This window comes from Halictus rubicundus, chromosome 3, assembly GCF_050948215.1.
Source record: "Halictus rubicundus isolate RS-2024b chromosome 3, iyHalRubi1_principal, whole genome shotgun sequence".
Lineage (NCBI taxonomy): Eukaryota > Metazoa > Arthropoda > Insecta > Hymenoptera > Halictidae > Halictus > Halictus rubicundus.
Genome location: NC_135151.1, coordinates 494855 through 508458, shown reverse-complemented (window position 1 = coordinate 508458; position 13604 = coordinate 494855). Strand labels below are relative to the sequence as shown.

General features: G+C 39.9%; 1 protein-coding gene across 1 annotated transcript in view; it reads left to right on the top strand.

The window, feature by feature from the left end:
* Nucleotides 1–2924: 2924 nt before the first annotated feature.
* Nucleotides 2925–13604, top strand: part of Sap47 (Synapse-associated protein 47kD) — a 39069-nt gene continuing 28389 nt past the window's right edge. Inside the window, exons 1-3 of the mRNA XM_076784630.1 lie at nucleotides 2925–3210; nucleotides 8110–8316; nucleotides 10238–10323. Of these exons, the coding sequence (XP_076640745.1) occupies nucleotides 3074–3210; nucleotides 8110–8316; nucleotides 10238–10323 (430 nt within the window). The 5' untranslated portion in view covers nucleotides 2925–3073. The remainder of the gene's footprint in view (nucleotides 3211–8109; nucleotides 8317–10237; nucleotides 10324–13604) is intronic.

Below are 13604 nucleotides of genomic sequence, written 5' to 3'. Positions count from 1 at the left end.
AACTAAAAATAGCTACAATAAAGTCACTACAGTCTCGCGAATACAATAGAATATTGTTTTCTAAAATGCTTCAACGATCTCCAATACTAATTTCAAATTCTAATTTAAGTTGGGTATAAATAATAAATGAGTGAAACTGTACGTACAAAAAACAATATGTTTAACAGCAAAATTCGAAATGTTGTAAACAGCCAAATATTAATATGTACTTTATAAATGTAACGTATACGCGAATAAATTCATTGTTTAGAACTGTATTGTTATTGTTATAGGATGACATAATTTTGTTCTTATAATTGATTAACTACATTGCCACAGACGAGGTATAGGAGTAGACCAATCACCATATGGGGTTTCGTGTCTCACGATCTGAAATACTGTGTAGGGAGTATCGTTGACTCCCTAGTGCATCCGCTAGGCGACGCAGCGGGCGCCAATAAATAGGAGCACGACTCTATGTGTCTAGGGACTTTCCCCGAGACACATAGAGTCGTGCTCCTATTTATTGGCGCCCGCTGCGTCGCCTAGCGGATGCACTAGGGAGTCAACGATACTCCCTACACCACCCCCCTCGCCAGCATCTGCACGTGGCGGCAGACTCAGTGCCACTGGTGCCTAGGGAGGACGCCGAGAGTGTCTCGGGGAAAGTCCCTAGACACATAGAGTCGTGCTCCTATTTATTGGCGCCCGCTGCGTCGCCTAGCGGATGCACTAGGGAGTCAACGATACTCCCTACAACTGACATCGTTAAGAATAACTAGATTTCTTACGCCCTCTACGCTGACGAACGATAAATGTTGGAACTAGATCCACGAGCAGCTTAGGCCATATACCTATAATAAATGGAGGGACCACCGATCGAAGGAATGACAACCAGCTCACGAGAGCCAAGCTAACCCCGCACACGAGTGCGGCCTAACCAACAACAATTGAACAAGAGCAGAAGAAGTCAGAACTTCAAACTACTGAAATGGCGCTTCGGGACGCCCCGGGTTCGCCAATCCCGTACTCACTCACGGCCCCATCCGTGAGTGAGCCCCTGAGGGACCTCCGTTCGGAGAAATACCAATTTTAAACCAGATATGTAAAATTTTAGAAGAGGAACTTTTGAAAGTTCAGAAGTAATTTTTAATTGGAAAGACGAATAATTTTAATCAAAAATAAATATAGCGAAATTAGGACGCAACAACCAACAAGCTTGGGACGCCTCGGGTTCGCTAGAGGTGGAGCTGTTGGAAGTTGACCAAGGTGAGCGGAGACGGCTTCCCAGAACCCATGGGCCGACCCCGAGCTAGCTTAAGGTGGACCAAGAAGACAGTGATGTCTACTGCAGCTCTGGAGAATCCCTGGTCAATTCGAAGGTAGGTGAGAGTAGGCCATGGCAGCTCTGAAGAACCTCTGGTCAACTCCAAAGTCCTTCGCCCTTCTGGTCCCGCAGCACTTCCGTTCCCTCCTGAGTGCGCACCTCGACTGACTGACTGAGCGCGGTCGCCGAGATCGGGTGCGCGGTCCTTAACTCTCCCACCCCAATTAATTTCGGTAGATCTCGATCGCCGGGATAGTAATTATCGATAAATTAGTTATTTCTGGCTGTTTAATATTTATAACAATTTCTTTTGATAATGATATCAACTAGCACTCCCTTGACCATCTTGCCATCGAATTATTTAGTAAAATTAATAAATTACAGTACTCGAGATAGAGAATAACTTTTAAGCCATGCATATTCGCACGCATTAATTTATCGAACACAATTAACTGGTAAATTGATTATTTCCAGTTGGTTAATGTTTATAACAATTATTTCTGCCAACTACGTCGACAAGCACTCCCTTGACCATCTTGCCATCTAATTCTTTAGCAAAAATAATTAATAGAACTCAAGATACAAAATAACTTTTGAACCATGAATATTCGCACGCATTAAATTATCGAACACGATAGACTGATAAATTGATTATTTCTGGCTGTGTAATGTTTACAACAACTTCTTTCTCCAATGATGTCGACAAGCACTCCTTTGATCATGTTGCCACCTAATTTCTTAGAAAAGGTAGGTAATAGAATTCAAGGTACAGAATAACCATGAACATTCTCACGGTATTTCATTTCGTGCGACACGAAACAGCATAAGATGAGATGACTGAACTGGCCTATTCCTACATCTCGTCTGTGATATTAATTCCGACCGATACGGTAGGATGTGACACAAACATGGTAAGGGGGCTCCAGAGCTCCGCGGACGTGAGACAAAAAAATACATTGGGTGATTGGTCTACTCCTGTACCTCGTCTGTGATACAGGTAAGATGATGCAGGTTCTGGTCCAGGCTAAAAAGATGATGCAGATTCTGGTCTAGGCTAAAAATTAGACTAGGAGGCAGCACATACTATCCGATCGTATCAGCACAGACACGTATCGGAAACTAATGAAAAGAAATATTATGATAGTATTATTATACTGAACGGAACCGCACCGTGTCTGTGCGGATAGTATAATTCAACCTTAAATCCGCGGATCATCGGAAATATTGGGCTCGATACCGAAATGGTACGGTAGGAAACGACACTATGGGGGCAGCACTATACTGGGGACACCGAAATCTCGGGCGTGAGCACTCTCAGTTCTACTCTGACCATATGATAAAGCTCAATTCTTATAAACTCTCAAAGAAGACAGATGTTCCATCAATTGATCAATCTTGTTCTCGAGTCTATTCTTTAATTGAGGCTAAAAATTGTAATACTTTGAAATCGCCTCTACTTTTAAATTAAACAATCTTTATGGATTAAATAAAAAGATTAACTGTGTGATAGGGAATGACGAATCAGCTTGTAGCCCTCTGGAGGTGAATATAAATATCTTTGGTATAATTTCCAACAGACTGGCCTGTGTAGAAGGTGGATAGTCTGTGGTTGCGCGCTTATCAAAACGGACAAGTTCTCCTGTCTCTCGCCATTCCGAGCCCGCACGGGTTTCAGTAACGTTCCTGCTAGCGTAGGAGATAGGAAGAGCTGAAAGAGCAATATATCACGCACATTGTGTTACGACAGTTGACGCAGAACAATTGAAAATGTTCACCGGATTAACTAATCAAGTATCGACGTGGATGGGAAAGAAGGCTGAGGACGGTAGCGCCGAGGTTCCGACTGAGAAGAAGGTTGCCTCTCCTGTCGCCGAAGGAGAGGTCCTCGAAGACAGGAAAGATAGGTGAGTACCATGTTACCCGAGCATGTACAGTTATTCAAATATCGAACGTCGCATTTCCTCCGATACGAACACCACGTCCCTTATTCTACGCACACACTTTCGCTCCGAGTTAATCCGATTTGTGACACGGCCGTGTTCGTGATATATGGCACGGTCGCGATGCAATGCAGTGTCATTTGACGCGAATGTTTTTCGCCTGTCAAATGGAAACGGTCGCTTCTAACCGGAGACGCTCGGTTCACGGCCAATCGATTGCACGATCTCCTCCACGCATCGGTGCAACACCATAACTGCACTCCGGGAACAATGTTTGGTGCATTTTTGAAATTAGATCGATAACAACCGTTCCTCCGCTTACGTAAAGTTCTATTCATGCGACAAAGTTACTACGTTCCATGAACCGAAATGAGGTTAACACGGTTTCGATATTCGCGGATTTACACTTAACCTTTCTTTCCGAGCTAGGCGTTCGTGATCGTTTATGATCAGAATTTGCTAGAGATAAAGACGTCTCCCGATCTGTCGAAACGATTGCAGGCAACGTATACATGTATACACGACCGACATACATTGAAACGTAGAAAAATCACGATTTTAAGTGATTGGTTCACTTCTCACTTATCGGATTTCTTCGTCTATTCTTATCAAACTGTGAATTTTATGAATCTATAGCATACTCTGTCAATGAAAAATCAATTGTAGTATTTTCCTATTTGAGATTTGACAGTTGACATCATCAGTACGTTAACGAATTTCTGTTCTCCCAGTTACCATAGATCGGTTTAGAGAAATATAAATTCACTTACGTGTTTGCAGTCCAAGCGTTATTAATTTTTGCTGTTCCTCTCACAACTCCAATGTACATTGTGTAAAATACTGGTGCAATGCAATTTGCCAACTGCATTTCCGTTTCACTAGGCGGAATATTCGAGAGTACTCTATATTTTATATTTTCCGCTTCGAAAACGCGAGACGTAAACTTGTGCATAGGCTTTATCGGCTGGTTTCGAGCATGAAATATGACATTTACCGGGCCACACACTCTCAAAAGGTGTATAAGGTTCAATGGATTTCGGAGACGGGATTCCGTGACCTGGAGAACACCCCATAGCACATATACCATTGCCGCACATACTTTTCAATGCACCTCGAGCTCCTCGTCGACGTCAAATTACTGTCGCCATTAAACCGTTTTACTCCACTAGAACCTAAAACGACCGACTGCTACGTCGAATCCGAGAATATTTACGTCATTATAATATATAAACGATTTAAAATTTTCAACGACAGTATAATGAAATTATTTTTTTGTGGCCAGATGGTATTCTTCAATTTTTAACTCTTATTCGGCATTTTTATTATTACAGAAGACAATAAGCATATCCTTGTAGTATGTAAGATTTTGTAAACTTCAAGTGCTACGATTGAGACGAAATTTTATTTCGTGCCTGTATTTTAATCCAACAGTTATTTTGGATATAGAAATGCGAGATAAGAGGTTCATTCTACAATTTTTATCTGATAATAATAATCTTTACTAAGATGCATCATTTTCTTCGAAATATTAGTCTTTATAACTATTTTACATAGTTTGGTATAATATTTTGGTTACTAATTTTTCCAATGTCTCTCGCTATGTTCTGTCAATTATTGTCTATTCGAGGACTCAAAATGAAGTTAGAAGTGTAAAATGGACTAAGAAGCACGGACTTCGAAGAAAATGACGTATTCTAGTAAAAGCCATATTTATAAAATGAAAATTGTAGAACGAACCGTTTATTCTTGCATATCTATGACCAGAATAACTGTTGGATTAAAATACAAATGGAAAATAAAAATTCTGATTGCTTCATAGCTGCTGAATTTAGGAAAAAAAGTTTAGATAAAAGATACGTTACGCGTGAAACTAGAAAATGGTAGGGAAAAATTCTACCGGTCTGATAATTTCTCGGTGGTTCAATTAATTCATGGAAACGTGCTCCTCTTTGTATCGGTTCCCTTTCCTCCCAAGCGGTTTCAATAATTGTCATCTTCAGTTTCCTCTCCGCGTTGACACCTGTTTCGCGTCACGGGAGCCTGGATATTTTTAAAATGATTCGCCGGTCTGCCCGTTAATTTAATTCCTTTCATTCGGCCGCGTTCGAGATTATTTTTTCCCCCTTTTTGTCGGTCACGGTGTGGGTGGAAACGGCGAGGCGTCACACAGACGGAACCGTCTGGCGTCCACTTTTCGAGGCAGGTACGCTCTCGAGCTAGCTTTTAATTCATGCGTTTCATTTTCCGCGGAATATAGGCAGGCGAACGCGAATGGCAGGAAAAAAGGGGAGAGAAAAAAGCAAAACAGGGATAAACGTTTCGCGTTCTGTATTACCGGGGGATAGTACACGCGAAAAGTTCGTGCATAATTCAATGATCGACCGGTCACTCGCTTAATTCGTTTCATCCCGACGATTCGTGGAAACGATTCTAGATAAACGTTCCTCCGCGCATCGAATGAATGTCCGATCTCGCCCCGGGCTATTCGTTCGAGGAAAAATGCACTTCGGGCCATGTTTTCTTTAGGAACGTGTAGAATATATGATCGAACGAACGTACGTGGTCGGTCTCGATCGTACTCGGCTTCAACCGGCTATGAAAGAAATGCCGAAAACAGCTGGGAACCTATATTTCCACAAAAGGGGGCGGAGGGGTTGGAGACGTAATCTTTTATATAGGTCGCAATCGATACCAACGCGGCCCACTCTCCCAGCGAAACTGTTAAATCTCGTATAGGTAATGGTAATGAGAATCTCTGCTTTTTAACACGTTTCGCAACCACTTTACCACATATTATTCCCCAATTTTCTAAATATCCGATCATTATCAACAGTAATTATAATGTTCGCATTTTCCGCACAAATCTTAATTTTGTAGTAATCTAACACGTTATTAGACCCTCTGTAACGAGACCAGGAATTCGTGTTTTTATAGCTACCCCTTCAATTTCAATCTCTCCAGCTCCCTTCAACCCCGTTGCTTCTAGTAGCTCGGCTTTAATACACGTTCGAATTGCTATTCCCCTGAAATTTCGAGTATACTTAAAGTTGGTGGTACCGAGATTTTTCTGTTCCTCGTGATATTTTCAATACCGAACGGAGAGAGTAGGATAACTAATGATCAGCTAGACTGCTAGACCATTCACCAGGGAGTGAATTATCGAAAAACGGTATTGCACGCGCAGGCATAATCGCATAGCGCGGCTAATTCGAAGTAATTGTCTTCGATTCGAATCCGATACCAGTTATTACGGGAACCAGCATTGTTACGTATCACCGCGTTAACCGCATATCCTTTGCACCATTTCTCCTATGGGAAGAAAGAGGGGTGGCGAGAGGGAGTCGAGATATGGAATTTTTCACGAGTCAAGAGGGCGAGGTGTGTTTAATGGGCCACGATTATAGCCACGGTAAAGCATTTACAGTTACCCCACTTTTTAAACGAATTACAGTGGCAACAATGTTCCATGGTTACACTGACCAGCTTTTGCTCGTAAACATGTTTATGGGACACACGCGAAAATTAGATCATTTCCCTATGACCAGTTCGCTTCACTTTGCCGATACCGTAATGAAAAGCGGGACCGTTGTGTTTCCGGTTCTTTAAGCGACAGGAAATTTTTTTGAAAGTCTTTTTGATCCGATCAAAAGAGAAATTACGTGTACGAGGTCAGCAATGATGATGTCATTGAAAGGAAATTGAAATTGTTGATAACTTAAAGCCACAAGACAATCAAGCCTGGGACAATCAATTTGAAGATTTCAAAAAATCTGATTCGAGTAATTAATAAAGATTGAAAGGCTCCTTTGGTTCTAGTCGATACAGAGAAATATTTCTCAGTTTAATATTTTACTTTGAAAAATTATATTCTACCAATTCATCGATGTTGAACATGAAAACGATTAATTGCATCGAGTTTTTTCTTTGATCGGGGTAAAAAGTTTTAACAACTTGAAATTGCCTCCACTTTTAAATTAAAAATACGAAGCGATATTTCCAGTTTTTAACGCTAGAATTTCCAGACGGGTCGAAATAACTGGTTCCAAACTTTTTCTAAGTTATCGAAACTATAAAAATATTTTGACGAGAAATTTTTGAATCCTTTGTTCGAGCACATACTATAATAAAATTTGAAAATCACAATTGCTCCGGTCATTATTATAAAGCAACGTATACCTGTTGTGTTTGGTGCTCGGTGGTTCTGGTCGATGCATCGCTGATGCGTTTCGATGCACTGGTTCCGATCATCGCGACCTCCCAGAAGATATTTGTGACACCTTTGATCAAAGTTCCGGAGCCCAGCCAATTCTGATTCTACTCGTATAGTTGTCCGTCGAATTAATAACTTTATCCGGCGAAGATGGTGTCACGGCATTACCACCGGGGGTAGAAAACAGAGCGAAACCTATTAAAAGTTTATTCGAGGATGGTCAATTGGGTCATACCGATTCCCATTACCGCGAGCCTCGAACGTGTATCTTGCTTATCGAAAAATTCCAATAAGGGCTCAGTTTCCCCCGCGTCGAATATATTTTTCGACGCAAACGTGCGCGTCCGGAAACGCGATACACACTCGCGCGGCAGAGCGGGTCGTCGAGTTTCTCGAATGGTTGGGAACGTAGTCGACGCGAACACGACGATGAAGAACAAAAAAAAAAAACACAAAACACTTTACCAACGAACGTTCGTTACCCCCCGGCGATTTTTCGTTCGGGTTGAATTCCTGTTAACATGCGGAACATTTCGTTTTCGCGGAGCAACGCTTAGAAACCGCGTTTTTTTCGTTGTAACTATCAAGCGGCGTTCTTGGCGGGCACATGTAAGAATCTCGTGGATTGAAAACACGTTTCCTGTGGTTTGTAGCCCGACCAAAGGCGGCAGCAGCAAGCTGGAAATGCTGGCTGGAGTAAAAACACAGATGACGGGTTGGTTAAGCGGCGGAATAGCTGGATTAAGCCGCGGTGGTGCACAGACAACCGAAGGTGAATTAGTGGCTGGGACGAACGAGGCTCAAGCAGCGCCGAATAATCAGCCACCTGCCGAAGAAATTAAAGACGACGACGCAAGTAGGTAAGAAAACGACTCCTGACGGAGCCACTGTGTTGTCCCTCGAAGCCGTTCAATCCGGATAAACAGGATTAACCCCTCGCCTCGCCAGAACTAGTCGAACCGCTGAAGATTTCTGGGGATCTTCGAGACGATCGCATGATCCATATGTAGGTCATGGTGGTTTCAAACCCCCGGGAGGTGGACGGTTTTAATTACTTCATTTACAGGGATCCGTAAATTCCATTCGGTTCCTTGCTTAGTGGTTTTCGTAAATATTTCCCCTCGTTAATAAAACTCAATACGTTACCGAAGCATCAGGGAGAGATCTCTCTGGTTGACTCTTGTGGTTGACGGTGGACGCTTTTCACAATATTACGGCAGCCGTAACTAGATCCATTAAAATCGTATCAATTTTCTTTCAGATCTGCATCCTCGAGATCGGTGTTAGTCCTCGTATTGTTTCTGCATGTCGGTCGCTTGTATCGTGGTTCCGGAGACACCCTGTATATCATATATTTACAAATGAGTAATCGAGTACTTGTTCTGTTTCAAGGGGGGACGTTTTATGAAGGCCACTAAAAATTCTTAATAAAGTAGAATAAACATCCTTAGCTGATAAAAAAATGATTTTTAAAACGTACGTAAATTATTGCCAAAGGGCTGAGAAGTTAGATGACAAATGCATGACATGTATGAATAACACAAATATACATAAATAGAAACAAAGATTAGTTGTTTTTGTATGTGTCTATGTTTAATGATTTTTGAATAGCTTTGGCTGGATGTAATTACGATGGAACGTGTCACCTATTTCCTATCAATAATATTACCCGCATGTATTAATCCTCCTGCTATGGCGGAATTGGCCGTGGAACTTTATCACCTGCACACTGATCCGCCGCGGATTATATGTAAACGAAATTAGCACCGCGATCGGAGTTTCGATGACTTTTATGTGTTTAGCTGTATTTGCGTTAGTATAAAATTACATTGACATATGTTCTGCAAACAAGTGAGTCACTGCAGTGCCTTTTGGTTAAAAAACATTGTCCATAGGTTAGACATTATAATTGCGTTTAGTAGCCAAAGAATGAATCCACATTATTCCGCCAAGTATAATCATTTACGAAGGTAAAAGTATGTTACTTATAATAGTCAGATACGCTATTTAGATTGTATTCCCTTGTTTTATATACTTGGCGAGCTCTCGAAACATTCTAAATAATTTTGCAACATTTCATACGAAAGTAATTAATTTTTATTTTTTGTTTTTTTTTTTGTAATGCGAGGTTGGAACTCGAGATAGAATTTTAAAAGTTATTTTTCACCTTGCTGAAACACATGGTTTGTTCGGTCAATCTAGATGAAAAAAGAAACGCGGAGTTTGTGTAAAATTTGTTTTTCGATGACGCGAAGCAATTTCGTAGTTTCCGAATGGAATGTACATATGTAGAAGTTAAATATTGGTTTTGAATCGATGCGTTATTTGTGAGCTACGGTATACCTTGCGTTTGCACAAGATAACAATGACCCTTTATTCGGGGAGAGACGGTTAATTGATTTTTATATCATATTTTTTTTACTATCGGTGGTGAGTAAAATTGAATTAAAAAAGAACGTCTTTTTGCCTTGACTGTTGCAAAGAGCTTTTCTTGCAAAACTAAACTGACAGTATTTCTATTTTCGCTGGTGCACTTCAGCCACTTGTATATCAAACATAATTTTAAAAAAATTTCTAGAGTGACCACCATTCATTTTGTTCAACCAATTAAAAACGTTACGAATGCTGTGTAGCAAATCTGTTGGTTTTTATTGATTCAAATTAACAATATGTGTAGAAAAGTTTTCTAAAACTTCGCTAGGAATAATCTCAATTAAATAATCGCTTCAACGTACGGTGAAATATAAATGACTCATTTGAATTTTTTTTTGTTTACAATAGTGCAACGGGAGGTGCAGACAGTGGCCCTGGAAGCTTAAAAGAAACACCGACCGATGACAAAAATGGTCAACAGCCATTTGGCGCTGGTGAGTTTTTCGAGCACCTTCTTTTATCGCACACACTTCAAAGTAATCAAGTACAAACAACATAAGGTGAATTTCTATGTGCGTTACTATCACTTAATTGAAACATTCAAAGCGATATTGATCGAGAATTATTTAAAAGACGAATTAAACACTCATTGTCAGTATACCGAACGAACGGTCCTAATTAGAGAAAATGAACTCTTCATCGACATAAATCATTTTAATGACCTTTATCCTTGCACGTTTACTACTCAACACTATTTAATCATTTTAACTCGGAAAAGGCTCGAAAGAAACTTTTAATTAGATCCAATCCCGCTAAGATGAAAGACTTTAGGACCCTCTTAGAGACTCGGCTCTCGTTACCACTGATATTCGTTACGAAAGTCGAGGCGATTGTTTAGAACAAAAACGACGAAACGAGAGAAAGAATTGAACCCATGCTGTCCAAGCGAAAGTAGTGTGTCATTAAAGGGGAACGAAGTGTCGAATCACCTCCATTAAAGTCGGTGAGAAACTTTTTGTCGCACATGTTTTCATTTTAACTTAATACCATTTCCAATTTTCCGATTATTTTCTCACATGAAAAATACAGTTATTGCTATAGGTGGTGGCCTATTATTTGGTTCCTTTTGTCCCTGCATCGTTTCCTACACTAGTTGTTTCTTCTTTACTCGGTCCAAGTGTAAAAGGATTCCTTTTGGTGATATAATTAACGAAGTCAGAATAACGTTATCACAAATTCAGGCAAATCTGAAAGAAACACTACTTTAGATGATCTCAGCAGCAATTTAAAATAAATTGTTTTATTATGTTTCATATGAAAAAATGATTCTTTACATTTCATAAGCAAGTTTTTGATTTTGTTACGAATAAAGTCCGATTTTCATTTGTAACTCGGTATTATTTCTCCTCCCTGTTTATTCGTTATTTAAAACTGAATATCCATTGTCAGGTTTCCTTTCACAGTCCTTACAAAGGCATTCCACAAGATTAATAAAACAAAATACGGATCAAAATGAAATCGTAATTTTACACTTGCCATTATTCAATCATATTTGGTCCTTTTTATTGTCGATATATAAAGCCAGAAAATAAATATTTATTTGCCATTTATACGCACGTAATATCGCATTAAATATTGTCCTTTTAAGAAAAGTAACTAAGAATTTGCTATGTAAGCATGCAGATCCCAATGTAACCAATGTACAGTAGATACAGATCGTATTGGTCTGACAAAGTGTAGTCACTTCCAGTGATGTTTCAATTTATCTTTTGCGTCGATACTAGATCTTACTAAATGAAGGAGAAGGTTTTGACGATAAAAATCCTTGAGGGCACCCAACAATTAATATTGGAAAGAGAGATTAATGAAGAGAATTTGGTGGAAATGGTATCTGAGATCGACCAAATTAATTCAGAGCTAAAGATGAAAATTTTACCCTAAGTATACAGGAAGGGATATACTTGTTTTAATAATTAAATCTTTACTTTCTAAACGCAGATCCTTTCACTGAAAGACCCTTGTTTCTATAAACAAAGTATAACTTCGCTTTGAAGTTCAAATGACGCTTTTCCTAATACGTTGTGTACTTGGTTATTCCGATTTCTCATTATAGAATCAGGAGTAGATTGTAATGTGTATAGATCATGGAAATACTCACAGTGGATACCCCATCGATTTGATCTCCCCGTAGAATTGGTTCATTTTTCACAGGTTCCCTACATGTTTTGCAATCTTAACTAGAATCGGCCGTATGTGGAAAAGTTCTCATGCATTTCGATGCCCACTGTATGGTGGGGTACTGTATATGTAGGACCTACACAATACTCTCCCAATCTATAACTGTTCCACATACAATAGGGATTTGATTTCCTCGAATAGTATGCATATTCACGTCGCGAAATGCGACCGTTCCGGTCCGCAAAGAGAAAACAGTCTCTGAACCAACTGATCGGCGTTTTGGCACGCGTTCCATCAATATTTTTTTTTTCTCGCTACAAGGACACCTAAAAAATAATTTGAAAAGTTATTTACACAAAATAAACGATGCCTTCTTATTGTTGTACTTTTACGTTTACTGGAAACCAACACACTATGCTGTCAAACAGACTGGTAGACTGTGGACTTTTGTATGAAATAACAATTTTCTAAATCAATTGTAAAAAACAGAAACTCAATAGAAATATAGTTTTTCTTTTAATAATCTTAATAGGACGAGAATATTGTAACAATATCCTTTAATTCCTCTCTGCAATTTTTTATTTCATCTATTCATTTTCGGCACAAAATCCGCAGTCTACATATCAGTAAAAAAGAACAACAAATAATTCTATTAAACAAACATTTAGATCTTTTGAACACTACCAACAAATTACAGATTAACTTTTATCCTTTTTCTTTTATTTCTCGAGGTTTTGTTTATTAAGTCCCCGCGTTATCGATACACGAGCTGCATTTATATGAAAACTTCTTTGAAAACTCCTAATTAAATTTCGAGGTAGCTTCAAGACAACTGTGCTGAACCTGCCCACGGTGAAATAGTTGGAAAGATCATCCGGGCTTCCATCCGTGAAATTTCTCGATCCGATATCGCGACCACACCGATCCGACTAGCTATTAAATTAAAACTTCCGCGGCAGATTTTTTTTTCTCGGCAACTTCCTTGTTGCTCGAGCTCGCCGGGACACCTAGAAATTCCTCCTTTTCTCGGCGAGACCCTCGCCATATTTTATTCCACGCGATGAAACTGTATCACCGGTCTCGTATATTCGGCCAGAATTCATTTCGCCACCCGTGGGGATGTTGCGGTGCAATTTTTTTCTCCTCCGGATATAGAGATAATGCCACGCTGGAACTTCTCCGCGCTCGCCGATCCCATCAATAACATTTTCACGGGACCATCTCTCTTCTCTCTCTCTCTCTCTCTCTCTCTCTCTCTTTCTTTCTTCCTCTCTCATTCACTCATTTTCCCTCTCGTCTCCTCGAGAGACTCGTCGTATATATTTCATTGTGGGGAAACGCTTGTATAAACTTCTTCGCAGGAGCATGCGCCCACGAAAGAACAAGTATCGTTACGAAAGAACGGCCTGGCGATCCTAACGGCGCGGTTAGGCTACCATTCTAATACTTCTTCAGTGAAACACTATTGAATAAAACGTTCGAGCTCTCTGACTATGCGTATCAAGTGCTGATTCGCGTAGAGTTTCACGAAAATCAACGAAAGACTATATTTCTAACGGGTTTACGATAATACATTTTATTCATTTATGCAATCCAC